The sequence below is a fragment of the Rissa tridactyla genome, chromosome 9 (assembly GCF_028500815.1).
Source record: "Rissa tridactyla isolate bRisTri1 chromosome 9, bRisTri1.patW.cur.20221130, whole genome shotgun sequence".
Taxonomy (NCBI): Eukaryota; Metazoa; Chordata; class Aves; order Charadriiformes; family Laridae; genus Rissa; species Rissa tridactyla.
This window is the reverse complement of record NC_071474.1, coordinates 22,553,617-22,580,746: the sequence shown is the minus strand read 5'-3', so window position 1 is coordinate 22,580,746 and position 27,130 is coordinate 22,553,617. Positions and strand designations below refer to the sequence as shown.

General features: G+C 48.0%; 1 protein-coding gene across 4 annotated transcripts in view; it reads right to left on the bottom strand.

Moving 5' to 3' along the window:
• The window catches only part of CSNK1G1 (casein kinase 1 gamma 1), a 111,512-nt gene that overhangs the window by 10,749 nt on the left and 73,633 nt on the right, over positions 1 to 27,130 (bottom strand). For 3 of the 4 annotated variants that reach the window (XM_054213919.1, XM_054213920.1, XM_054213921.1), the window contains 7 exons: positions 22,494 to 22,645; positions 13,642 to 13,876; positions 11,479 to 11,564; positions 9,286 to 9,370; positions 6,979 to 7,127; positions 4,522 to 4,626; positions 565 to 672 (listed from right to left, as the gene is read on the bottom strand). In XM_054213919.1, the coding sequence (XP_054069894.1) occupies positions 565 to 672; positions 4,522 to 4,626; positions 6,979 to 7,127; positions 9,286 to 9,370; positions 11,479 to 11,564; positions 13,642 to 13,876; positions 22,494 to 22,645 (920 nt within the window). Of the gene's footprint in view, positions 1 to 564; positions 673 to 1,163; positions 1,235 to 4,521; positions 4,627 to 6,978; positions 7,128 to 9,285; positions 9,371 to 11,478; positions 11,565 to 13,641; positions 13,877 to 22,493; positions 22,646 to 27,130 lie in introns of all 4 variants that reach the window. The other variant, XM_054213922.1, reaches the window with a different exon arrangement.

The following is a 27,130-nucleotide window of genomic DNA, read 5'->3' as shown; positions in this document are numbered from 1 at the left end:
ACAGGACAAGAGGTAACGGGCACAAACTTGAGCATAGGAAGTTCCACCTAAACATGAGGAGGAACTTCTTTCCTCTGAGGGTGGCAGAGCCCTGGCACAGGCTGCCCAGAGAGGTGGTGGAGTCTCCGTCTCTGGAGACATTCCAAACCCGCCTGGACGTGTTCCTGTGCAACCTGCTCTGGGTGACCCTGCTCTGGCAGGGGGGTTGGACTAGATGATCTCCAGAGGTCCCTTCCAACCCCACCATTCTGTGATTCTGTGGGATAGAGGGGTGCTTTACAGACGAGACCTGCTTAATATACACTCCTTTCTGTGTTCAATTTGACAAATCTGAGACCAAAATAGCTCTCAGAGGAAAAACTCTGTTGAAGCGGTAACAGCAACGATGTTGGCCATCACAGCTTGGGTCCCACAAAATCGTGACTTGAATGCTATGTACAGGACAGGACCGAACCGGCCTGTGAAATCACTCTCCTGACTGTGATGTTACTGCAAGTTGAGGGGAATTCAGGGGATTTAATAGATTCTCGCATCGAGGCTGTACACGCCAGGAGGAAGAGGTACCTGTACTGATCCTCCATGCCGATCTGCAGCCAAATGAGATGTCAAGTACGAGGTATTCGTCTGTCGGCTTGGCTGGATCTCCCAGTCCCCTCGGCGATCTGATGACGCCTGCTCGTAAGTTCAGAAGCACGAGAGAAAGAGAAGAGAGGGCAAAAGGTGAATGAGGGGAAGAAACAGAAGGGCATTTGTTAGTGAGTTAGTTTCTTCTGCAAAAAGCAAGGCATTTAAACTTTTAGCTGGGCTAAAATTTCTCTTTACCAAGTGCACCTCATACTTTCTTTCAGCGGTGTCTGTAGTAACCCACTGCAGGAGTGGATTTCTTCTCCTCTAGCTGCTAAACGAAGAGAAAGCTCAGACCTATTCAGGAAGTTATTTCTTTACACAGCTTCATTTCCACGGGTTTCAGCATAGAAACAAACACACTGACAGTACGTTCAACTGCGCCTGTCAGGTCACACACACCAGAGCACTTGGCGTGGCAGCAAGGTTGGATACACAAGCTCGACCTCCCCGAAATACTTATTTTTTAACTCAAATTTGCAACACAAAACAAAGCCACATTTTCTTTCATCAAAAGCCAGTTCCACACACTGATTCACCTGTGAGGTGCAGAAGGAAACATCCACCACACCTGCTTGACTGGAGAGAGGCTTGGTGGCTTTTTGGTTCTCTGCAGAAAAGTAGATAAGAAACTTTTGCTAACAGTTTCTCCTTTATCCCCAACAGATGCAAACTTTCGGCAATTAAATTATTAGATTTTATTTGTTTCACTAGAAGAACCACTTCGCACTTGCACATGAGGCTCCTTACGGGTCGCCCAGCTTTGATGACAACACATCCAGCATTCACCTGAGCGCCAGGAGGACCTCGGCACACCAAAACCCAACCGATCAGCTGGAGGAACACTTCCTAAGACTGGGGAGCGTAGGATGAACAGGTAGATCCGCGCTGGCCTCAGGCCAACAGACGAGGATGTAGTCAAGCCTGAAGTGACTGACATTTAAAAGGTGTCTCCCTGGACACCATATAAAAATTTAAGCAAATGCTTCAAAGCTGAAGCACAAATTTTAAAGAGGGGAGGGCAGAGCAGCAGAGCCCCCCCCCAGCGCACACGCGGCTGGCAGGAGGGATGCTGAACAGAGACACCATGGACCTGGCCAGGAAACAAGAGGCTCAAGCGACTAAACAGCAGGTTCTCAGCGATGAAGCTGAAGGAGCTAATCAAAGAGTGGTGCCCAGGCCCTGCCTTTCCCCAGCACTACTTTGTGTTACCCCCTGCAGCCACCGATGATGAGCCCCAGCCCTGGTCTGAGCAAGAGAGAAGCCACTGGGCTCAGTGTCACTGTGAAAAAGAAAAGAAAAAGACCGCAAGCAGCTCCCCACAGGAGAAAGATTCAGAAATCTTTGAACAAACTTCAACACTAACTAGTAAATTGTCACTCAACTAGAGCAGGAGCACCTGCAAAAGTAGGAGAATAAGAAACAAAGTTTCCTGGCATTTCCTAAAACATTCCCTATCGTTCCCTTTGCGTGCGACCTCTGACTCCCTCCCGGAGCGACCCACGGTGCTGCTCCTCCTTCCAAGCAGGCACCAAATCCAGTTCACAGGCAGCATTTCCCTAGAGGTGGTCTTGTCCAGGCTTGTCCTGTTAAATCTTACTACATGTTCTTCCCACCAGCCTGAGACGCTGCTTACGCTTTCTGTACTTGATTCAAGGGAGAAGCACTTCCCTTGGAATATTTTTTCAATGTCTGCAAGTCACAAGATTTATGAACGACTGGAGAATTTAAATGTAGGTTTTAAAAGCTAGTAGAAGACAGATCTTGAGTGCTGCTTCTTCCAAAGCACTGTGCCACCAGGTTGCCTGGCTAGCCCAGGCGATGAAGTAGCACCATGCCACATCAATGTTAGGAGAAGCACCCTTCTGCCCAGGAGCCTGGAAGCAGTTTCTAGGAAAGGCTCTAGTGGCCACAAGAGCCAGATTTTTCTCTTTTAGCTCTACAGTCAGGTATGTGATAAACTGCCTTTTAAGTAGGCTTGAGCTGAGCTGCCCAAAACGCAACCCAAGCGGTGACACCGAGGAAGTGATGCCTGTGAAACCTGAGAGCGTCAAGTTCCCCCTAACACTCATCACCTTCCTACCAGCTGCCAAATCGCAAGGCAAGACAGAGGGGACAGGGCTCACCCGTCTTTGGGAGACAGTAAGTATCTTCGCTCCTAGAGGAAAAGGCTACAAAAAGGAGATCACTCTCTCATCAGCGTCTTTACTGGGAACCAAATTTATATAAAAGAGAATCTGCAGTTATTATACCCGGGAACAAAAATAAGGCAATTAAATCTGGAGATCAAGGCAGGCACTTGACCCAAACCCATGGCTCCAATTCACTGCTCTAGACATTTATTTTTTCTACTTTTTTCTTTAGAGAAACTTTTTGCTCAGCACTTAAAAGGAACACCCCCTGGAAGAGCGTTGCTTATGTTTTGGCGAGAACAAACTGATTTTCCCTTCATATTGGGAATATTAAATAATTCAGCATCCGGAGTAATGGTTAGGTAAAAAAAATAAATGACAAAAGCTGCCATGCAATACAGCATCAAGACTATCTGAGAGGCTGGGAAGAACCAGGACTGAAGGCTGCCTGCATAATATTTTGGGAATAGGACAGATTTCTCTGGGCTACATACTATAACTTGTGAACTAACATGCTTGAAAATGAAGCCAGGCATCTTTGTCCGTTAAAAGAAACAAGATGCCTCATACGTACACAGCGCAAAAGTCTGTTGTCAAAGCGGACAACTAGAGACTGCCACCCCAAAATGGGGGGTTAATGCATTAATCAGGCAATATATTAAAGCAGATTATTTCACTAGTACTCACAAACCAGTCCACAGGAATCAGCATGCATCAATGCAGCACTGCACACGTGCTTCAAACCACCCAGCTTCCTACAAGCAACACTTCTACTGAGGGGTGTTCGTCCCGACGGCAGCTGATGGCTTTAGATGTATTCTAGTCTACATTAGTGGCTCTGCCGTTCAGAGCCCAGTTGCATGGAAGAAGGAAAGCTGAGCCCAGACAGCTTATTACATCTCACACTCGATGCTGCACCCGCAAACGCCAGCTCGCGCGAGCGGAGTGGGAGCAGAGAGGGAGGAGGAGGAGCTAGAACGGCACACAGCGGTTAGAGGAGCAGAGCGAGCCAGAACCACTCACTGGGAAGTAAGAGCACCAACAGCTCTAGCTAGGAGCGGCAGTTGGAGATCTACTGAACTTCTCATCAGTTCTGTTAATACAGAAAATCCAAACTCTCAACACCAACAAAATATTACAACTACAAAGGAAAAAATGGGGAAATTCAGAAACTGGCAGCTCATCCGGACGGTGATGCCCAGCCTCCCCGAGGGACCCTGCCCTGGCAGTCCTTTATGCTCTGCAACCCCCACACCGTGAACCAGGCACCCTGAGAAGGAGATACTGTGCGTACACGGGACACGCACATCCCTATCGCAGCCACATGGTCCATGGGAAGAGGGCACCTGGGGGTGGGCTGCCATTGCCACAACTGATGGTCTACTCCATGGTCCCTGGGCTATGAGTAAAAGCACCCAAAAGAACGTTGTTGACCAGGGTAGATCAGGCGGGCTGACCAGGCTGAACAGTTGACTTAAACAGCTTACCCACAAACTACGGGAAAATGACCCATTCCAAATTGTACTCTACTTGGTTCACAATCCCAAGGAATTCTACTGACAGTATTTCAGCAACCTGTTCCTTTGACAACATTCTGCTCAAATCACAGTCTCTAAATTAAGCAGGAATCGTGCTTGCCATGACCGAGGCAAGAATCAGCCCCGGCGACCTCTAACGGCGCAGGCTTTCTGCTTCTGCAGACCACGAGGAATTCAGAGAGGTGCCAAACAACGTGGCGCTGCCGAAGCAGTTCTGAGCAACGCACCTGATTGCGAAGGGCCTGCTGCGATGGCCGATCCCGGTGGACGTGGCTGTCTCTTGTTACTGCGGACGTCCCAGAATCTACGTGAACAGATCCCACCGGAGTAGGCTGGAAAACAAGGCGTTCGTTAGGATGAAGCCAATGCTGAAGATGCCGCGCTCTCTCTCTCAACACACACATGCACAAACGTAACTTGTCAGGCTGGCTCCTGTCTCGTAGAAGCAGGAAAACATCAAAACACTGCCCAAAGGTACTGACAATAATCAAGGAAAATCACAGCCAGGGCTATAAAATCCCTGTGATTTGATGGACGTGTGATTTGATGCTGGACACCAGCACCAAATGCCTTGTATAAAAAATAGTTAAAAGGACACAGTTAGGTAGCTGTATCAGTGTCAGATCACACCTCATGTGTCTCACATAAGACTATTACAACTGAAAACACACAGACTTGTTTTCCTCATCTCATCGTCTCGCCACTTTTAAAAATCACGCTCGCATAGAAACAGGACGTGTTAAAATTAAAGCTTCATCTGCTCTATTCTCACCAAAGTCATAATCCCTGCTCACAACATCAAAATCTCCATGGCAACCACTGCAGTTGTCAGCAATAGCACGCTTGTCTTGCAAGGGGCTTTTTATCAATCGCCTTTGTAATTAAACAAAAATGAGGAGCAAAATCATGATTCACAAAGGGAATGATTTCTTATGAACTGTTTTGGGCTCAGTAAACTTTGGTAATGCTAAATATAGTTGGGATGGTAAATCACTGTCAACGGTACGAAGTTTAGCGCTGAAGACATTTGATCTGGCACCAGCGACAGTTCATTTACAGATGGCTTTGCCATTGCCGCTGTGTGGTGAGTGGCCACTTGCAAGAAGGCCATCAGCAGAAGGACACAAAGCGCCAAGTGACAGGCTGCTCCACAGACATGAATCAGACAGGCAGCCAGCCGAAGAGCTTTAGACTTTTCTGTCAGATTTCCCCATGACACATCTTTTGGCCAAGGTCTTCCTGAGCATAAATGGCTTTTGACAACAGAAATGACACAACAAGGTCACGATAATGGTCCAATCTGGTGTCATGGAACTGCTAAATGGAGCTTGGTTACTCCCGCATTTCCTTGCCATGTGCTATAAAGAGCCAGTTCAGCTGTCAAAGTAGGGTAAGCCCCAAGATCTTTTGAGCTCAGAACTGGTTTGCTGTTACTATTCAGTGAGCATCCATCAGAACCCTGCCTAGTTCTCCCCTACTTCTTGATGAGAACTTGACCGTTATAGAGGTCTTCCATCACTCAGCACTGAGGTAGCAAGAATGTTCTCATGCAAACTCTCTTGACAAAGCAAGTGTTGTCGGGGCAATCCCAAGCACGGATATAGGCTGGGCAGAGACTGGCTTGAGAGCAGCCCTGAAGAAAAGGCCTTGGGGGTGTTAGTGGATGAGAGGCTCAACATGAGCCGTCAGTGTGCAGCCCAGAAAGCCAATTGTACCCTGGGCTGCATCAGGAGAAGCGTGGCCAGCAGGTTGAGGAAGGTGATTCTCCCCGTCCACTCCACTCTCATGAGACCCCACCTGGAGTATTGCGTCCAGTTCTGGAGCCCCTACTACAAGAAAGATATGGACGTGCTGGAACACGTCCAGAGAAGGGCCACGAGGATGATCAGAGGGCTGGAGCACCTCTCCTATGAGGACAGACTGAGAGAGTTGGGGTTGTTCAGTCTGGAGAAAAGAAGGCTCCGAGGAGACCTTATAGTGGCCTACCAGTATCTTAAGGGAGCCTACAAGAAAGCTGGTGAGGGACTTTTTAGGATGTCGGGTAATGGTAGGACTAGAGGGAATGGATTAAAACTAGAGATGGGTCGATTCAGACTGGACATTAGGAAGAAGTTCTTCACAATGAGTGGGGTGAGACACTGGAACAGGTTGCCCAGAGAGGTGGTGGAAGTCCCGTCCCTGGAAGTTTTTAAGGCCAGGCTGGACGGGGCTCTGAGCAACCTGATCTAGTGGGAGATGTCCCTGCCCATGGCAGCGGGGTTGGAACTAGATGATCTTTAAGGTTCCTTCCAACCCTAACAATTCTATGATTCTATGATTCTCCTGCTTTAAGACGGATGTCTATAGATATTGGTGTCAAATCCTGTGCTAAGCTAGAGGAAATTAAATCTAGTCATATCCACTGCCACAAGTGGGAAAATCGGGTTTGAAAGCCCCACTGGGGCAAGCCCAAAGAGGTGGGAGGGGCCTTCTGCCCCTTAAGGAAACTGCAAGGCACTGCGAGAACCCCCGAACGCAATGACAGGACATCTCACTACACTGAGCCCATGTTAGCTAGAGAACAGAAGAGAATTATTTGATCCTAAGCACACTGGCATTAATGGGGATTATCAGGAACAAAGAGACACGTGGTGGGGAAGCAGCCCCTGGCAGGCAAGGCACTGCATTTTGCATGGACAACTCACAATTGGTCTGCCAACCCAGTCATAGGCGTAGTCAAAGGTGTAGCCTTTCTTTTCAAACAGCTCTGTGAAGATGGTTCGTAAATAATCATAGTCCGGTCTCTCAAAGAAGTCCAGTCGCCGAACATAACGGAGGTACGTGGCCATCTCCTCTGTTGGAAAAGGGGGAAAAAGCAGTGGCATCAGTTCTGCTCACACAGGAGCTCCATCACTTACATGCCTCTCAGATCTGACACACACACTGGAAATACGCTTTTCAATTAACTCCAACAAGGCTTCCCCATGGCACTAGGCTCAAAGCTGGTGCCAAAGTTGGACCGAGGGCCAGACTCTCAGTGCCGCGAGTTGTCCAAGCTCCACTAAGTTCAGCTGAGCCACGTGGATTGACAGAAACTGAGGATATCCAACAAGTCTTCACCCTCAGTGACCTCCCCAACAGTCTTTTATTGCTGGATGAATCTCACTCAGCTTTCCAGAGCCCTCCTGTCCTGCCCAAAGTCTAACAATCGTCTGCTTTTATTCTGAATCTTCTGAATGAGTTGTTATAAACCAAGGTCTGTGTTTTAGCATTGAGCGTCATGCTGTGAGAGAAGTGTCTGGGCTGCCGGTGCTACCTCTGGCTTTTTCTATGAAAGTAGTGTTTTTTAGTAACAGTCCACCAGGCAAATCAATTCAAACACTTCTCAAGCAAAGCTGGAAGTCCCACCTCTGCTCCAGAAAGCTGCTGCTCCACCTCAAATCTGAGTTCCACAGCTAGCTTTATTCTATACATTTGTATAAAAACAAACACTAGAAACACACTGTAAATGCCAACTCACTGAACGTGCCAACAGGATGCTCACGTGTATGTCTGCTGACGCAGACATTTAAACAGCCACCGCGATTTCACCCGGGGAAGGAAAGCAGCAGACGTTGGTGGGCAGCCCGTGCCACCCCTGATCTCCAGCAACAACTAGGGTCTGGCTGCCCAATGTCATTGCCTCGGTCATAACCTTGAATACCCAAAACAAGACCTCAAAGGGGAGGCTACAACCTTAATTTACCTGGCGCACACAGAACACTGTTTGGCGTTAAGCTAATTAATCACCTTCCTGCAGCTGGGTCATTCCATGCACAGAGAACTGAGCACTGGTAACTCATGTCCTGCCCCTTCCCAGCTCTCTCTAGGCTCGTGCCCAAGCTGAGGTAGGACATTTGAGCAGGGCTCAGTGTGGGGGTCCGGGCACTGCATTATGAATGGTACACCAGCATGGTTTTCACCTTTAGCTGACAAAGACAAGAACAGCATCGCGTAGCAATACCTAACTCTGTAGCTTGCAGCTTGCATGTCACGTTGAGGTAAAAGAGCAAAAAGAAGAAGAAAGGTAATTCCCTCTTCCTGCTAGCATCTCTGAAAGGCAGAAGACCAACAGGTTTCAGGCGAGCAAGGAATAAAAATAAGTTCTCTCATATCCCTTCAGCCTTGACCTGCAGGTGTGACTGAGCTCTGAGGAAGGAGTATGGGGGAAAAAGATGAGAATACCCAACCTGAAGCTGTTCTGCTTGGAACTAGGTGGATTGTGGATACAAATACATCTGGGGAATTAGCATGACTTGAGTGAACAACAATCCCCTTCCAGGCTTGCTGCTCCTTGTGCTGGGAAAGACCCATGTGATACAACAGCTCCTACAGGAATGTGACTAATCGTGGGGACCTGGGGGCTCTCCCTGGGGGCAGGATCCCCACTTCCTAGAAAAAACACCAAAACCACTCTGTGAAGGCCACAGGCTACTTGGGGAGGGCTTTAACTTCGTACTCTGCTCTCCTAGCTCCAAGGTGGACTTTTGGAGAATAGCCGTTGGACTTAGCTAGCAGCACATCTTCAATAACGCTGTCCTTAAAACTGATGTCAGAATGTGAAATTCAATAACAGACACATCATCCCATCTTCTAAGCAGGCCACATAAAATCTTAACACTTGTAAAACCTTCCATTTGGAAAAGAATTAACTCAGTAGATCCAGCACAGCCACTTGGGAGAATCAAAATAACAAGGCCCCTGGAAGGAAGGCAGGCAAGAAGCAAAGCAGGAACTCGAAGCACTTGAACATTGTACAGCCTCCTTGATGAGAAGGCTTACGGTCATTTTAACCCATAGCCACAAGCTCTCAGGCCCCACTGATCTATAGCGGCAGCTCCAGTTGTCTCCCAACTTGAGGAACAACATAATGGATGAACATCATCCAAATACTTTCTGCCGGAGGAGTTCAGAACCACCATATTTTACTAGGTATGTCCAACTGCACTCAAACGGTCCCATCAGGGCTTTACCTGGAAAGTTCTCACAGAGAACTTCAACCGGAGTGTTTCTCTTTGTGTCCCCAATCTTCTGATACCTCTCTTTTAAGGTGTCAGCCTGTAGCGCACAAAGACAAAACAGTTGTGGAGAAAGAGTTCAACCATGTGATAAACGACATGCTGAATGGGAAGAAAAACAAGGTATTTAATACCAATTCTGGGTGGTATCAGAAGATGTTACTTGTAGCTGAACTGCATCCTAGACTACACTAGGAGGAATGCTGTCTTACCCTGTTGTAATTCTTGCTACACATTTCACGTGCTATGGGCAAAGAATATCCAAGGACACATTCAAAACACCTTCAGCACTCCTAAGGAAGAACACTTGTCAGTGTCCCAGGCTAATTTCTTACCAGCCCAGTCCTGAGGACTGTACAGGGAAGCTTTCACGGGACAAGAAAATAAAGCTGCATATACAACGATTGCACATCAGTCCTAGGCTCAGAGCCATTGGCAACCTCAACACCTTCATAAACAACTGCAAAAGCAGATAAATTGCAAGGGCAATTTGGGCACGTCGGGTTTTTACTGCGTATAATAGAATGCCACCACATAGACAACGAATTTACATCAGTCACACTTCTCCCAAATCCCATGCTACTCCCACACTACCTCTCCTTTCACCCCCAACGTGTCTATCACTTAGGCAGCACTGATCAAGCAGCTGGTCATCAAGAAAAATGAAACCATTTTTAGTTAGATTTCCCACCTGAATCCCTCTTGAAGAAGAGACTCCACTTCAGTCAGCACCCTAAGAATGGGTTTTATTGTCTCCATTTCCAAATATGCCAATTAGACCTGCCAGCAGCATAATTAGCATAGTAAAATGTTCTCTCAAGACTTTAGCTCCAACAATAGAGACCAAAAGTGTAAGCTGAGGAAACCTAGCAGAGTGAAGATGCCATATTCTAGATGAAGCTGACGAGTCAGTCTGTTCTGGAGCTGAAAAAATATAGGACTTCAAGAAGCAGCCAACTAATTCTTATCAAGCTCAGCACTGAACTGACAAAATTTTTTAGAGTCTTGTCTAAACCTGGAATTATTTTTGACCAATTTAGAGGGTTAATTTAAAGCAGATGAGTACAACTAAACCAGAAACAAAATATGTAATGGGATAACACGCACTTACAGAGGTGTGAACTTAAAACTGGAGAGATTCTGATTTCTTTCAGAATCGCTTTCATGCTTGAAAAACCCTTTCTTGGCTTTTATGAGTTGTTGCCAACATTTCTGGCACGTGTCTGATAAGGCTGAGCTGAGACTAACTCTGGATGGATGATGCCAAAGCAGCTTACCAAGGGCTGTCATGCAAAGCCACTGCCTGTAGCAGCACTCTGCTGAGCAGCTTGCCAGCCCAAACGCTCATCTCGTTTCCGGAGCAGCGCTAACAGGTCTAACAGGAGTTATTGTCTTCATTCATAAGCCTTCTCCTAACCTGATCAGATGTGATCCCTTCACTCACTGCCATTCCAAAGCTGTTGGAGTAGCTTAATCATCAGGAAATTGATGGAGAAGAGAAGATGCAACTACCAACAGCTTCAGAGCCAGCAAACAACTTACTATCGCTAACCAGACTGAGGGATGTTAGCTGCAGTTGCTGTAACTCGATTGCTCGCAGCCCTCCACATTGTACAAGGCATTTCATAAACTTCTAAGCACTGAGTGTCCAGAGTCTCTGGAGGGAAGCCAAGCTCAATACTTCTGCCAGAAAACCGTTTTTTCAAGCTGAAGTCCATCTGCACATCTAAACCCATCAAATTGCTCCCGTTATAAACACGTTTCGCAGATGCAGCTGGGGGACTTGTGTGCTGTAACTGCAATTTCATCAACAACCACTGTGTCCCAGCCGCACTCCAGCTCGAGCACTCCAACAGCTCAACGGTTCTCTCATTGCTGTCCCCATCCCGGCTGCTCACCCGCCTCTGCCGAATCGTCTCTCCGGACTTGTACCAATTCAGCTAAGCTAATGGTAACTTGAAGTGACAGGTAACATATTTCTATCCTAAAATCTTTCCTGTAGGTAAAGCTAAAGCCACGTCATTAGACTTCAAGGACGCAAAGGAGACAACAGTGTTTCTGGCTGGATTTTGCAAATGTTTCCCCACCAGATTCTCATTTGGACAGAGACCAAAGATTCAAAGGGCAAAACCTAAAGCTCAGACCTACCTTCAATCCTTGCCAGGGCAGACTGCCTCGGAGGAAATACATAAACATATGGCCCAGGGCTTCCAAGTCGTCTCGACGACTTTGCTCTAAAACAGAAGAGATGACAAGTTATTGCTGCAGCTGCAGAAACGGATCTGAGATCTGATCATCAGCCGCACCTATTTCTGAGATAACGTTATCACAGGGAAGTTCCCTTGCTGTCAGTAACTCAGACCTTGTGCAAAAAATACCTAGAACCTGTTACAAAAAACTGTAAAATATGTAAAAAAAGATCAGCTAAAAGGCATGAGATGACACAGGAACTGTAAGACATACTGCCCAGCCTTAGGTAGAATGGACGAGAGGTGGAGACATTAATTGCAAAGGAATGAAGCCATTCCCTGGGTGTTCTCTGGACTGCCAGCGCCGATGGGGCAACTGTGATGTGGTGCTGGATTGTGTTATTTCTTCTGAACTACACAGGAGCAGGCAGGGGACGCCTGCGGCCACCTGCAGGGAACGACCACATTGCACAGTATCAACCCCTCCCCAGTTGCTTCTGCAGCTCATCACATCAGAGCGGATCGAAAATAGCTCCTTCTAGCACTGCTTTTCCTTGAGAAACACTTGCTGCTGTTGCCATGCAGATGTTATCATCGTAACTGAGGAGGGGGGGGAAAGGGGGGGCCTCAAGCCAAAGGAAAAAGAATCCTTAAAATAATCAACCAAAATGTATCACAAAATCCCAGGGGAGGATACAAGACAGAACAACAAATCCGGAGCGCACAGCAGGGGACCGCTGCTGTGCTATCAAGCGGACTTGGGTTCACCGAGCTCACAATGACGCAACGTCCTCTCTCCAAACCTCCACCTGCAGGCAGATAACGTGCTCCGAAGCCGCGATCCGCCGCGGATCTAGTCATGCAGCCCACACGCCACCATAAAGTGCGCGTGAGCCGTGCCCGGTGCTGCATCATCTGCAAGAGGAGAGAAAGGCAGCGCTTTGCACAGCATGACTTCTTCACGAGCAGCGGCAAATTTAACCCTCAAAAGATGCTGGGGGTGAGAACGCTCAGTGGAAGGGAATTGAGACGACAGTTCCTGCAGGTTACCCTGATATAGCTGTAAAAAGGCGGGGCGGGGGGAAAAGGATGTCCTGGGTAATTTAATTCAATGATGCAGATGAACTTCTCGGGAAGATGGTTGAGTGCGCTCATCTTTCAGAAAAATCGCAATCAGGCTCCTTTATTTTTCTTGGTGCTGAAATGTGAAGGGAGCAACTCCACCTGGAGAGCGACTCCACCAGCAGAGCATCAGCCCCAGGAAAGCCGGCTGGGCAGAGACAGCCCCCTGCACGGCCGGCAGCCAGCCTTCCCCCCTCAAATACACCCGCCACAATTGGCTCTTCCCTGCGGGAGCCACGGCCCGAGCTGCAAAACCTGCAGGGAGAAGGGTCCTAAAGAAGGCACATGGTGCACTTCAGATGCAAACAGATCTTTCCAAATCCACCTGCGAAGCACATCCCCGGCAGTTCCCAACCTGCTTCCCATTCCTCCAGCTCTTCCCGACGCTTCACTGGGTTTTCCAGAATTAGAAGTTGGGCTCATCCCTCCTGACCTGCAAAGCGAGCGATGCTCTATCTCATAGCTGGGACACTACTCAAAGAGTATTCCCTTTCTTACTGCTCTTATGAGTTTAAGTGAATATAAACATTTAATAAGTTTTTTTGCCTTTCAGCCACAGAAATGTAAAGAAGGCAGTGAGGAGAGGAGATGAAAGCCAGTTGTAAAAATAGTTATATCATTAATTTTCTCCAACCAATTATTAGGTTAGGGAACATCCAACTCCAACACCTGAAAGTGGAAGGCACTGGTACAGAGCCGTGCTATAAGAATCTATTTGGTCATCATTTAGTGCGGCAATTACTGCCTGCCTCTTGCCTTTTATCAGCGCAGGGTTGCTACCAGTTATTTAGTTCCTAATAAAAACTATAATTACGAGGCTTCCAACATTTCAGCTGTCTCAGTTCCTTAAAAGGGGGCGAAAAAAGCCTTACAACTGTAAACAGCTTCAGGGCACTGAGCGGCTCACAAATAGTTTGAAGGGCACAAAAAAGCTGTAAGCCAAGCTACCATCAGAGCTCGACAGGACTCGGCACGGCAAGCTCCCACCACCCACACAAACCTTTGCCAAGATGAGTGTTGATGGACATGTATCTCGCCGTTCCAGTTAAGCTCTTGTGTTCCCTGTAAGGTATGTGTTTTTTGGTTTCGGGGTCAATGTATTCCTTCGCCAATCCAAAGTCTATGATGTGAATGACGTGCTCTTTCTTATTGCCTTGCCGGCCAATAAGGAAGTTTTCTGGCTTGACATCTCGGTAGATGAGGTTCTTCGAATGCACGTACTCCATCCGAGATATCTGCAAAACGATGAGGAAAAAGTTATTGGCGAGCAGACCAGCTACCGCGCTCTCCCAGCTAACGAGGCAGCAAGGTTCTGTAGGACCATCACCGAGCCTTTCCTTGCTGCTATCTCAGAGTTCAGGTCCTCTATGAGAAACGCAACAACAGATGGAGCAAAGTTATGACTGGAGCTGGGTTGTGTCCCCCGATGCAGAGCTGGAAGAGGAATCTGCCATCCCCTCCTTTCTCTGGCTGCCATACTGTGCTCCCTGACTTTATTCCTAAGGGCTGTTTCTGAAACGTGACCACCAGGACACAGCTCTTGGAAGGATTCCCCAGGGAATTGCAGCAGCCTTTGTGTATTGATTTTAAACACACTAAACCGGTTACCAAGAGCTCTTCCCTTGCCCACGGCCTTCCCTTGTTGCTCTGTGTCTTACCACCTTCCTCCCTCCACCCATATGTTGTCTTAGACACGCCAGATTCCTCATGGAGGGGGATTCTTGGGCAGGCGGAAGTCTTACAATCCTCAATGCTGACTAAAAAGAATAATTGATCTCTTCGGTTGTCAACTAGGAATAGCTGGAATGTTTTTCAGCTTCTGACTAACTTTGTTCTGGCGGTATGACTGAGAAGGGGAGGTAAAAGGGCAGGAACCCCACTTCCAGGGTGATGGGGGGCCATTTCCCCTCTAACAATGCACCTTATTCAGATGCTTATCGTTAATGTTGCTTTTGAAACTAAATACATTGCAGGTGAAGTTCAAATAGGTCGCCAAGCAGTTCTCCTTTGGGTCCTAACTTATAAAATGATTCCCATTGGAAATAATTTCATTTATTACTTTTTAATTTTGTAAGGTTTTAAATGAAAACATGTGAATTCCCAGTTATGGTTGTATTGGTCCGTGACTGCCCTGCATGCATGGTGGCTTTTTTAAGGAAGATGTCTCTCTGGAAAAGCCACCTACCCATCTGCATGCCGGCTTGCGACACTACAGAACCATCGCAAAGCTCTCGCAAACTCCAAATTTTGCACTAACGAGCGTCAGTCCGCAGAGGTCACTGCCGCACTGTTGCAGGGGACCTCACAGCGTGATGCTATCAGAATTGGGGAACATCTAAGGTGAGAGCCACCAGCAGGGAGCTGGTGGCTCCCCTGCGGGGAGTCACTGGTTCCTGAGAGGTTCTGCACTGGGTTGTTACTGGGAGGGCAGCTCCTCACCTCTGGCATGGGGCAGGCTGGAGTGACGCTGCTCTAGCTCACCAGCTGGGTGACCAAACCCCATGTCGGTCCTTCCAGCCACCCCGCCTGCCTCAACCACGAGGGCCATTGGGCTGACAGACCCCAACTGCTCTTTGGTTTCTCGCTCTGAATCCAGACACATCCTCCACTGGCAAACCCAGACCTCTCTTTTTCTTTACAGATCTTGCATCCACCCCTTGCTGAAAGCTCCATGCGCATGTGATCACTCCGTCCTGCTCCCAGAGGCCTATCAGATACCTTATTTGTAAGGAAAATCTGCTGCACTTCCACCACTCGGAAAGAAGTAACAGGCAGGAGGGGGCAGCACTCCTTATAAAATAAAAAATGCCGTACAGGGAGGGCAGGAGACAGGAAAAAAATGACGGTAGGTGAATCAGTCTTAAAAAATAGGACTTGTTCAAAGGCTCTTCAAAGAAGGTAACAGCACGTGTTGCCATTCCCCTCCTCTCTTAAGCAGTGATTTATTTCAATGTGCTGAGAAAATGGGTTTCACGGCTAACAGCCATTATTTCTAATCAATTATAGGATGATGCAGAACAGAGCAGATGCTCTGCACTTCAGCCATTCTTCACGCTTTGAATCATCTACAGGACACAGCAGCAGGTTGGAAGACAAAAAGGTAGGTCGGGAGGCAATTCCAATTAAGATGCAACCCTTAAAACTGGAACAAAGCGTTTCCTTGCCTCTCCATACATAACGAGCTTTCAAACAGCCTGACTGGCTCATTTGATTTGTCCCTGCTGCCAGAGAAGCTCAGTTGTTGAAACGGTCAACAACAATTATGCAGCCCCAAAAAAGCATGGGTTTTTTGTTCCCTAAAACCTCACAGCAAGTCGCATTGGCCAGGACAACAATGTGGATGGTTGAGATGCCAGGTGAACCGATACACTCCAGCAGCGCCTGGAGATACTGATTTACCTGCTTTTTTCCTTCCACCACACACACAGAGATGCTGTTGGGTCTTTCATATTCTTTTTCTTTACTTCCACCTGCCTGGATGCTTCATGACGTGCTGCCAGAGAGCTGCACACAGCCAACGATGGCTGAAAGATGCTCTCCAAGTCAGAAAGATGTTTCCCGGAACAGCCTCCGTGCTTGATTCACCCTGACAAGTCACTCACCCTGCTGATGGCTGCTAGCGATGGGGGGCTGGTGACTGTCTGCGCTGCGTCACCCTTCCAGGTTTGCTCCCCGAGAAGAAACGAGCTGTGCCAGAGTGACCTCGGCCTGACTCAGACCCATCGCAGAGCTGGAGAAGAGGAGTTCCCACTCCAGAAACGTGCGGGATGCCCACTCCTTTGTGCTTGAACTACAGGCTCCAAAGTCTGTGCATTAATTCTTCTATGGACAGAGAAACCGCTGCAAGGAGCTGGGACTAACTACTGGAATTGCTTTCACACTGGAAAACCAATGACTGTGAAGCAGTGTTAATATCTGCTCTCTTATTTTAACAGTAATAAGAACAGACTATGGAATTTTATCATAGGGCACAGGAACACTAGGGGCAGATGGGAGACTCTGCTTGTGAATTAAAGCAGGATTTCCATGGCCACGGCCGGCCAAATCCATCTTCGGAGCCATAAATCTCCATTTCAGATGTCGGAGAAGCCCCCAGGAGGGGAGAACATCCCCGGGCACGCAGCAGGAGCCCTGCGCTGCAGCTGAGAAACGAGAGGATATTTGTGACTTTTAACCAGATGCCAAAGAAACCCAGGCTTTTACTTTTCCTTTCTCCTGCCAAGGAAGCAAGCGTAATAAACCTTCTTTCCGTCAAAACGTAACTCTTGAGAATCTGATCTCAGTAGCAATCCCAGACCCTCCTCATAAACTTGACCCTTCTTCCACTTATCACCTGCTTGAATATAAATCAGATCAGCAGAGATAAAAAATCCTCCTGTTTAAAGGCTGTTTTGGTATCTTTGCTGTTTTTGGCTGGGGTAGAGTTAGTTTTCTTCACAGTAGCGAGCATTTTGGATTTGTGCTGAAAAGGGTGTTGATAACAGGGATGTTTTAGCTCCTGCTGAGCAGCGCTTATACAGAGCCAAAGCCTTTTCTGCTCCTCACGTTGCCCCGACAGCGATGGGCTGGGGGCGCAGAAGGGGCTGGGAGGGGACACAGCGGGGACAGCTGACCCCAGCCGCCCACAGGGATACCCCGTGCCGTATGACTCCTGCTCAGCACATAAAGCTGGGGAAGAAGGAGGAATGGGGGACATTCGGAGTGATGGCGTTTGTCTTCCCAAGTCACCATTAAATGTGATGGAGCCCAGCTTTCCTGGGCACGGCCGAACACCTGCCTGCCGACGGGAAGCAGTGAATGAACTCCTTGTTTTGCTCTGTGTGTGCGTGTGGCTTTCGCTTTACTGATTAAACTGTCTTTATGTCAGTCCACGAGTTTTCTGACTTTTACTCTTCTGATTCTCTCCCCATCACATCGGGAGGCAGGGAATGAGCTGCTTGGTCCTACTTGCTGGTGGGGTTAAACCATGATGGTGTCTCTTATACAAGATGATTTTGATGGTCACCAGTCAAAAATCTTTTCACCATGACTTGGTCCAGATCGCAGCCAGAAGGATTTGCACAGTGCCCGGCACAACGGACCTTGTCTCTGACAGCAAGTACTTAAAGCAACAGTGAAAATAACATTTACTCCTGACAAAACTGATCTGTCAATGAGCATCACACATGCTGGACCTGGCTACGAGGGAAAAATTGAAGCCAGAATAAGAAGTGTTCTCCCCAAACCAAACACCGAGTCAGTTCTTAGGCATCTTAGGCAAAGCTCTAAGATGACGTCCGAACTACGGGCTTTAGGGACTGACATTAGTGAACACGTTTTTAATTGCCAAGCTTTGTGTCGTTCAGGAACGTCGGCCACTCCGTCTGTTGAGCTGCACATGGAGGATGGAGGAAGCAGTTCCAGTTGGATGCTCCTAGCAGACCATCATGAAATATCAGAGATGCACAAGTCACAGGAGTAACAGAGCTGGAAAACTTCCACCAGGGAAGGAAAACAGAGGACTCCTTCAATGCAGGTTCTCACCAAGAAGTTTGAAACGGTGCATTAGACTAAGAGTGTTTCTGATTCGGCCCAAGCTGCATTTGATAAGCTGCTGCCACAGCTCTGAGCACAACGCACGCTTACCAGAAGAACCTGCAAGCCTGGTGACAAACCTGAGGGCTGCATGGCTCATCCCCCTGCTGAGGCAGACCTTCTGACTGGGTCATCTCATCTGAAGAACTCCAAGAGAGTTATCCTCCTTCCTTGAAGACTCATTATTGTCCAGTCTCTATCTCCCTCAGCCAGGAGAGTCTTCCTGACATAAAACCACACTTAGATTCTCCCATAATCACAAGCAACACTCCTTAAAACAATGACGCTATATTTGTTTCTCTTAGAGGGCTTTTCTTCCTTCTAACATCTGTAGAGTTAAAGGATCCACCCCAGCCCTGAGATGCTGCTACCTGTCAAGCTACGTAAGTCCAGCCAAGCATGTACACTTAGTAAAAAACATGCTTCAGGGGTGCCTCTGGTTAAAAACTGACCACTGGACACAAAAAAAGGAGATCAGGTGCCACCACACCGCATTCAAAGTTCCTGCCTAGCTTTAGCACGCGGCACACACGCAGATGTGTTGGAGATTTGTTGCAGCAGTGGTCAGGCTCAAGGGGGGAGAAGGGGGAGATGGGAGCTAACCTTGGAAGCAGCGGCTGGCTGTGGGGCTGAGCCTGCGGCAGGCAAGGAACCACGCCATCGGCAGAGAAGGGACTGGACGCTCCTAAAGACACAGGGATCATCACATGCAAGTGAGGGGAGAAAGGTCTAGGGGACAAAAGGGTGGACACTTGACATCCCACTATCTCGGGCCAGCCCTGCTGCCAGCGTTGCTGCTCCAACGCCTGCAAAAACATCTCTGGCAGACCTCTCCTTCCTCCCTCTCCTGAGGGGATCAAGCCCAAGGCTGGAGAGGCAATGCAAAGGTGATTCCCAGCATCGGGGTCATCTCCTGGGAGCTCCCCAAGCCCCATGCTGCAGAGGGACCTCCCAGAGGAGTAGCACTGCTTTACCTTTGAGTGGTCTTCCTGGCTAAAAAGCCCAATAATTTTACATTTTGGTGAGACCCAAACCAGAGCAGCAGTTTTCTGCAGCGTGCTGAGTTGTCCCTCACTCCCTACACCAGGGCAGGGTGCTCCTCTGCTGTCTGGATGGCACCAGGCCATTCAGATTTTTTTGGAAAACTCCCAGGATATTAGGCTTCATTAACAGGCATGTCAAGCATCAGAGGAGAGAAACACTGCTCGTTCAACGCACGGGATTCTGGCAGTGAAGTCTTATGTCTCCTCACGCCTGCGGTCAGAATTACGGCAGCTTAAGCAGGCCTGGCTGGTCAAAAGCAAGAGCAAAACATAATTTATGGATGCAAATCCACTGAATCTGACAGTTCAACTTTCCTTCTCTGATGTTTCTCTCACACTGGAGCGTGACACAGTGACTGCAATGATTTAGTGTAGGAACTAAGATAAATCCAAGACAATTTCCCCCAAAGCTTTGTGGCGGGAGTGAAGGGTTTTCATTGCAGTTAAGCAATAAGTGCCAGCCCCTTCAGAAAACACGTCTCTAAGGACCAGGTGAGGAAACCTCCCACGGAAGGAGCAGGGCACACCTAAAGATGCTAAATCTGTCTTCTTAAATGCATACGCTCCAAGCTGGTAACTAAGGTAATCCTCCTGAGAAGGCTGGAGAGGTCTTAAAACATCTCCCAATGGAAAAGGGGGCAGCACTGCTTGTTCCTTTTGGAGAACATCAACTCCTCCATTTGCAATTGCTTTTCGTGTCCCCCTACATCACCCTAAGCATCTGTTTCTCAAACTGGTACCAGTGCCTAGATGAGCTGGCAGGCCAGCCGAGGTCACAAGACCAGCAGATGATGCCAGTGAAGACCGTCCAAGCACTGAGCTAATTTGCAGCCCCAGGGCTTGGCCAAAGCTGACACAAAGCTGGAGGGGTGGCTGACACACTGGAAGGCTGTGCCGCCATCCAGAGAGACCTGGACAGGTTGGAGAGTTGGGCAAAGAGGAACCTCATGAAATTCAACAAGGGCAAGTGTAGGGTGCTGCACCTGGGGAGGAATAACCCCATACACTGGTACAGGTTGGGGGCTGACCTGCTGGAGAGCAGCTCAGTGGAAAGAGACCTGGGAGTCCTGTTGGACAACAGGATGACCATGAGCCAGCAATGTGCCCTTGTGGCCAAAAAGGCCAATGGCATCCTGGGGTGCATCAAGAAGAGTGTGGCCAGCAGGTCGAGGGAGGTCATCCTCCCACTCTACTCTGCCTTGGTGAGGCCACACCTGGAGCACTGTGTCCAGTTCTGGGCTCCCCGGTTCAAGAGGGACAGGGAACTGCTGGAGAGGGGACAGCAAAGGGCCACCAAGATGATGAGGGGACTGGAACACCCCTCATATGAAGAAAGGCTGAGGGATTTGGGTCTCTTCAGTCTGGAAAAAGGATGGCTGAGGGGGGACCTTATCAACACTTATAAATACTTAAAGGGTGGGTGCCAGGAGGATGGATGGGGCCAGGATCTCTTCAGTGGTGCCCGGGGACAGGACAAGAGGTAACGAGCACAAACTTGAGCATAGGAAGTTCCACCTAAACATGAGGAGGAACTTCTTTCCTCTGAGGGTGGCAGAGCCCTGGCACAGGCTGCCCAGAGAGGTGGTGGAGTCTCCGTCTCTGGAGACATTCCAAACCCGCCTGGACGCGTTCCTGTGCCACCTGTTCTGGGTGACCCTGCTCTGGCAGGGGGGTTGGACTAGATGATCTCCAGAGGCCCCTTCCAACCCTATGATTCTATGATTCTAAGGCAGATGGGACCTATTGTGACAATCTTGATTTCCCTGGCAGTCTCACGGGAATAAATTCCCATCTTTACATTTTACATCTTTACAACCAAAAGGTCATGTAAGCTATATCCAAGGCTTCACCATCTGTTGTCACTTGATTTAATTAAAAACAATACTATAAATTGGTATTCCACTGATCAAGGAACGTTCAAAGCCAACAAAACTAGACTGCTCAGCCGTAGGAGGACAACTTCATGAACCCAATGCCAGGCAGGTGCTGTTCAAACTTCTGCATCTGTGACCTCAGTTTTCCATTTGAGATCCCTCTGTGGCAAACCAGTTTATTTAGAAAGGATTGTGTTGCCTAGTCCCTTACCAACTTCTCTTTATTTTAACTCTGCAATCCACAGATCCATTAACGTGAATATACAGTCCCACCTCTGCTGTGCCACTCAGGTACCTGCAAGACCCTGGGTTGAAAACCAGAAAGCCAAACTAAAGCGCTAACTGACTGGCCCTACCCACTCGGGGAAGCTCATTCACCACATTTAGCGTGTTCAGTTTTTACATCATCCACTTTTAATGCAAACACAAATCCAAGCTACCGTTTTCAGCTTGGTTTCCCTTTGTTTCAGGCAAATAAGGGTCTTGGTGATGCCGCTCATACATCTACCCATTTCCAGCTGTTAGTCATTTAAACCCATTGGCCAGTTTTGAACACATTTGACCAAGGCAGAGGCCTCAAACTCTGGTACTTTGGCTAAGGAGAGCTCAGCTCCCATCGCTCTGGGAGGTTTCAGTCTATGAGCAGCCCGGTAGCACCAAACCAGTAAAACTGGTAGGAGCGTGGGAGGGTGTTGTGCTCCCTGTGTCCCGGGGAGCGGGTAAGAAATGAGATGTTCTGGGGGATGTCCAAGCAGAGGGAGGGAGCTGGGGTAGGTGCTGGGGCAGGGGTGTGTAGGGGACACAGGACGCAAGTTCACAGGAATCCAGCTTCACCAGTTCTGCTATGCAAGCAGCAAGTTTGCTCAGAAGCATCATTTGACCTTCTCTTCATAGGCAACAGTTTTTCTCAAACCTGAGAAGTTTTGTTTTCTAAGAAAGATGGAGAGAGACTTTTTACCAAGGCCTGTAGGGACAGGACACGGGGCAATGTTCTTAAACTGAAAGAGCATACGTTTAGATAGGACATCAGGAAAAAAATTCTTTACAATGAGAGTGGTGAGACGCTGGAGCAGGTTGCCCAGAAAAGACCAGGATCCTTGGGAGTGTCCAAGGTCAGGCTGGACGGGACTTTGAGCAACCCTGCCTGTGGTGGGGGGGTTGGACTGGATCTTTGAAGGTCCCTTCCAACCCAAACTGTTCTGTGATTCTGCAATGGAAGGAGATCGATTCTCTCTCCAACCAACAGACGTCCCCGAACCTCACACTGTACCAACCCCTTCCTTCAGCTAACCCAGTACTGCCAGAAACACGAGTCGGCACCGTGGAGGCTGCCGGGCAGAGCCCTGCCCGCTGTTACTCACCAGCTGGATGGCTATCATTAATACCGTCTTCAAAGTGAATGTCCTATCACAAAGGTCAAATAAATCTTCCAAGCTAGGACCAAGGAGCTCTAGTACCATGGCGTTGTACTTTCCACACGGTCCGAAGTAATACACCTGGGGAAGCCCTTCAGCTGGAAGAATATGAAAAGAATTGAAATCAGTCAAAGGGACAAGGTTAATACTCTTCCTCCTGGGTGTAAATCTTTCACTGGGCAGAGCCTTTATTTTTACCTCTCAAATGTCCTTTCTGTTTGATCTTGCCCAGCAAGCAAATAAGTTTCAGCACATACTGTGCATGAACCGAAGGCCAAATCAGTGCAGGCTTTGCTCAGTTACACCCTTGAATAGACAAATGGATTTCAAAGCAATAACACGACCACATGAAAGCATCTAGCTTGGCAGTGTAAATGCCTGGACTTCACGTAATGAGACGCGGAGCTCCCTGCGTCGCACTAAACACCAGGCAGAGCACAACTCCAAATGTGGGCTGGCACCCGTCGGAGGAGTTAGAAAGATGATAGCCCTTGCAGAAAACGAGGCATGTTCGAAAAAGGGCTGCTTTTTCAACCAAGATAATACATAGTCATCGTTTTTCAGCACAACCTTACACAAAGCTTACTCTTATTATCCTTGCTAGAAAGGGAAAAAAAATTTTCCTATACAAAAAGAGCAAAGATTTAAGTTTTGACACATCACCACGTAAAAATAAGTGATCACAGTCATTAAGCATATGTGCAGACGGTTTTGCGAAGTCGCACACAAAACTCTCGACACCCAAGTGGCCCGAGTCAGAGCCTCCCCTTCCACCGAGCAGCTCAGCGGTGGATTTCTCAGCCAGAGCAGGCAATATTTGTACTCAGCCGACAGTGGCTTTTTGCGCGGATTAGCTTTCCAAAAGGCACTAGAAAAGGGAAAAAAATCAGCCTTGGTGTCTGAGCACTCACTGAGCTGCACGGCGCTCCTTGAATTACCTTTTTAGTCCAAAAGAAAAGTCAAAGCAGCCCGTACAGGGAGGAATTCAGCACGGGGCTAACTGCACATTTCTCTAATCAGCATCTAGCACAGGCGCCCAGCGTCCCGGCATCAGTATCAAGCTGCGCAAAGTTTTTTTTTTGGGTAATATATTTCCAGTCTACATCTCATAAACAGTTCAAAAACACAATGGAAGGGGTTTTGTTTTGAAATACAGGGTTTTGTCCTATGTCAAAACAACGTCTTCGCTTTGACACACAAAGAGACGACATCCTGCTATTCAGCGTGAAGGCTCAGCGTGGGGAGCGCTACTGCGTACACAGCCTTTGCTACGAAGTCACACTGAGGTCCGTAAATTATATAGCACAGGACCTCAAAGGAGAGGAATTATAAATTTTACAGCATGTTTTGAGTAAACCCATAAACGCACTTATATTTACATAAGAGATCAGTCTTAAAAATAGCAAAAAACCTCGCTAACTATCAGACACCAGAATTAAATTGCTTGTGTAACTGCAGGCTTTTGTATGCACTCCGCGGTGTGCTCAGGCAGCTTAGCCCCGCGCAGGTTGGGGCAGTGAAACAGGGAAACACGAAGGCTGGCGTGTGTCAGCGACATAATAACTTTAAGTCCTACTCCGGATTTAGGGAAGCCTCGTTAATCTGCCTGACGGCACTCCTCAACTTGCCAACAATACAATAAATGTGGTGCTAAGATTACCAAAGCTTAAATATTACAGAACTTATGCTCCCATGTATTACTCAAAGAGAACAAAATGCAGCTTGACAAAGATTACTGTAGGATGGTTTTAATCTCATTAACTCACGTGCTTGGGGAATCGTATTAGGTATCAGTCATCGGGACGCACTAATGAGGTATTGCAGAGTATTGCAGGAATTCCCGGTCTAACCGGAGTTTGACGTTTACCCAACCTGGCCTTGGGAGGCTACTGCTCCTGACAGAGTTAATGGTTTAGGAAGCATTAACAGCAATTAAGTCCTCTAAGAAACCAGGACGGTTTGATGCGGAAGCAATTCAGAAAGCAGAACAACGATGGGATGTGACCCAGGCAGCTCCAAAACATTTGCAAATATCCCCAAACCAACGCGAACGATAATTCAATGCTATCAGCTCAGTGCTGAAGGCCGGAATCATTGCAGTAGCTCTTGAAGTAACTCATGGTGAGCCACTGAGTTTTCAGTCAAATCTGATGAGGACTTACCTATGCTACCTCTGATACCAAGAATACCTCTAATTCAAATAGAGAATAGTAGAGAATACCTCTAATACCTCTAATTCAAAGAATAATAGAGAATAATAGAACAGAATAACACAATAGTCTATGGAAAGTTTAAAACTGAGACCATTATAAATTCAAGATATACATATATATATATATATACACACAGTGAGTACTTCTATCACAATTTCTACATAAGGATAACAGTCTTGAAAAGTGCAAATCAGGAAAGAAACCACTCAGATTAGGAGTGTGCTAATTAAGGAATAAGGGAGAATAAAATTGCAGAAAGGCTCTTAAGGAAGGCGAAGAATTCCACTCCCAGAGCAAGGGGAAAGGAGGGAATTTCCAGCCTCACTTGGTAGAGAGAGCGCATTGCAATTAAAATTCAATTCCTGCTGGACGCAAGAATCAGGAAGATAAATTGCAGCAAGACTCGAAAGATGGGAATTTCACGTAGCAAAGAAAGCAACACGACTATTTAGCGCTCTCCGGGGCCCTGACCCCTTAAGCCAGCTTTACCCACCCGGAGCCAGCCCTGAGCACCCCAAGAGCTTCCAGCACCACCACCCTCAGCTTTACACCTCCGGAAGGCTCCGCTCCAGGTGGGAGCTCCGCAAGGTGAAGCTGTAGCAAAGAACATTAAAAACAGCATTCTAAGTGCCAGCCTACAGAAGACGTTATTAGTTTCAAGCATATTTTTAGGGTTCGATTTTTCTCTGAGGGTTTTCAGCAGCAATGCCGCCAGCTCTGCAGTCAAGAGCTTACCTCTTGGCTTTGCTAGAAGAAAAACGCTGTAACGTTTATATCTCATTTGCAGACCCAGGCTGCATTCCTCACGCATCCTACACCCAAGGAATCGTCGCTGACAAGCCCTTCAGAGCCTCCAGCCCAAGCCTGGCTACTGAAATAAAGTTATGAGGGACACAGGGTAACGCACCCTCGGCTCCCTCAAACACAAGTCAGCATTTAGCGGCATTTTAGGAAGGGGTGAAGCTTGAAAGAGAAGTTGTAAGCTCAATGCAAATATTAAGGCTTGATGCCTGCAGGATCCAGATGATTTCAGGGTGCTTCTCTGCAAACTTGAGCTACAGGCATCTCTGGGCCCATTCATCTTATCAACAGGAAAAAGGGGCAGCCTAAGAAAATCTGCATAAAATTTTACGTAATCACAGCCCACCTGCATAATTCAGGGGGTAGCTTGGCTCTATTTCAGCAACAAGCAATGTGTCCTGGTCCCACTGTGTCCATTGCCACCGTGAACCACAGGAACTTCACAAATATCACCAGTAGATCTGTAAATACTTAAGAAGGACGCTGGCAACAAAAGAGATTGATTGAGGAAAAATTATCTTTTGTCTGGGCAGTCGAATTTGAGGTTTTTAATGGCAAGCAATTGTGTCAGCAGAGGACTGCAAAGGTCAAACAAAGCCAAGGTGCTGGGAAGCAATCTGTCCTAGATGAGGGGTTCTGGATTCAAAGAGCACAGGATGAAAAGCCCTGGGCAGAGCAGAGGTCTCCTCATGAGCATTCAAAGGCACAACTCAACGCTTGAAATACAAGCCATGATGAGCTTAACGCAATTAACGCAGGAAATAACATCTAAACAAGGAATTTCTCCATGGCATTAAACACGACCAACATATTAAGGCAAGAAAATCCAGGCACAGCACGTGCACGTTCTCCTTGGGAGAATCACAGAATTAGAGAATGGTTTGGGTTGGAAGGGACCTTAAAGCCCACCCAGTGCCACCCCCTGCCCTGGGCAGGGACACCTCCCACCACAACACGTTGCTCCAAGCCCCGTCCAACCTGGCCTTGAACACCTCCAGGGATGGGGCAGCCACAGCTTCTCTGGGCAACCTGGGCCAGGGGCTCACCACCCTCACAGCCAAGAATTTCTTCCTCACATCTCATCAAATCTCCCCTCTTTCAGTTTTAAACCATCGCCCCTCATCTTACTGCTCCACTCCTATTGCAGTGGAGGCTGCTGCAAGCAGAAATCATCTGAATTTGCTGAACGGCTTCAGTCCTGCTGCTCAGTGATTTGGCTCAACTGTCTGTAAAAGGCCCCGCTCCACCCTTGCTCTCGCGGAAAGTTTGTCACCCCAATAAACACAGGCTGATCACTGCACTGGAATCCACAGGCAAATTCTGCTATTTCAGCAGTGCGATGCCTTGGAAAAAATTCAAGCTGAGCACAGCGAAAACCTAGCATAGCATTTCAGAGATTAAAGCATCGTGGCTGGAACGAGAGCAAATGCAGACATCAAAGCTGGAAACTCAGACTTTGCTTCCACCGCACTCCTGTGCAGCCACGCGACTCTGGCCTCAGGTCTCCTGAGATGCTAAAACTCTAACTGCTCCTGTGGGCTGCCACCAAAAGGGACCGCCCCATCCTCA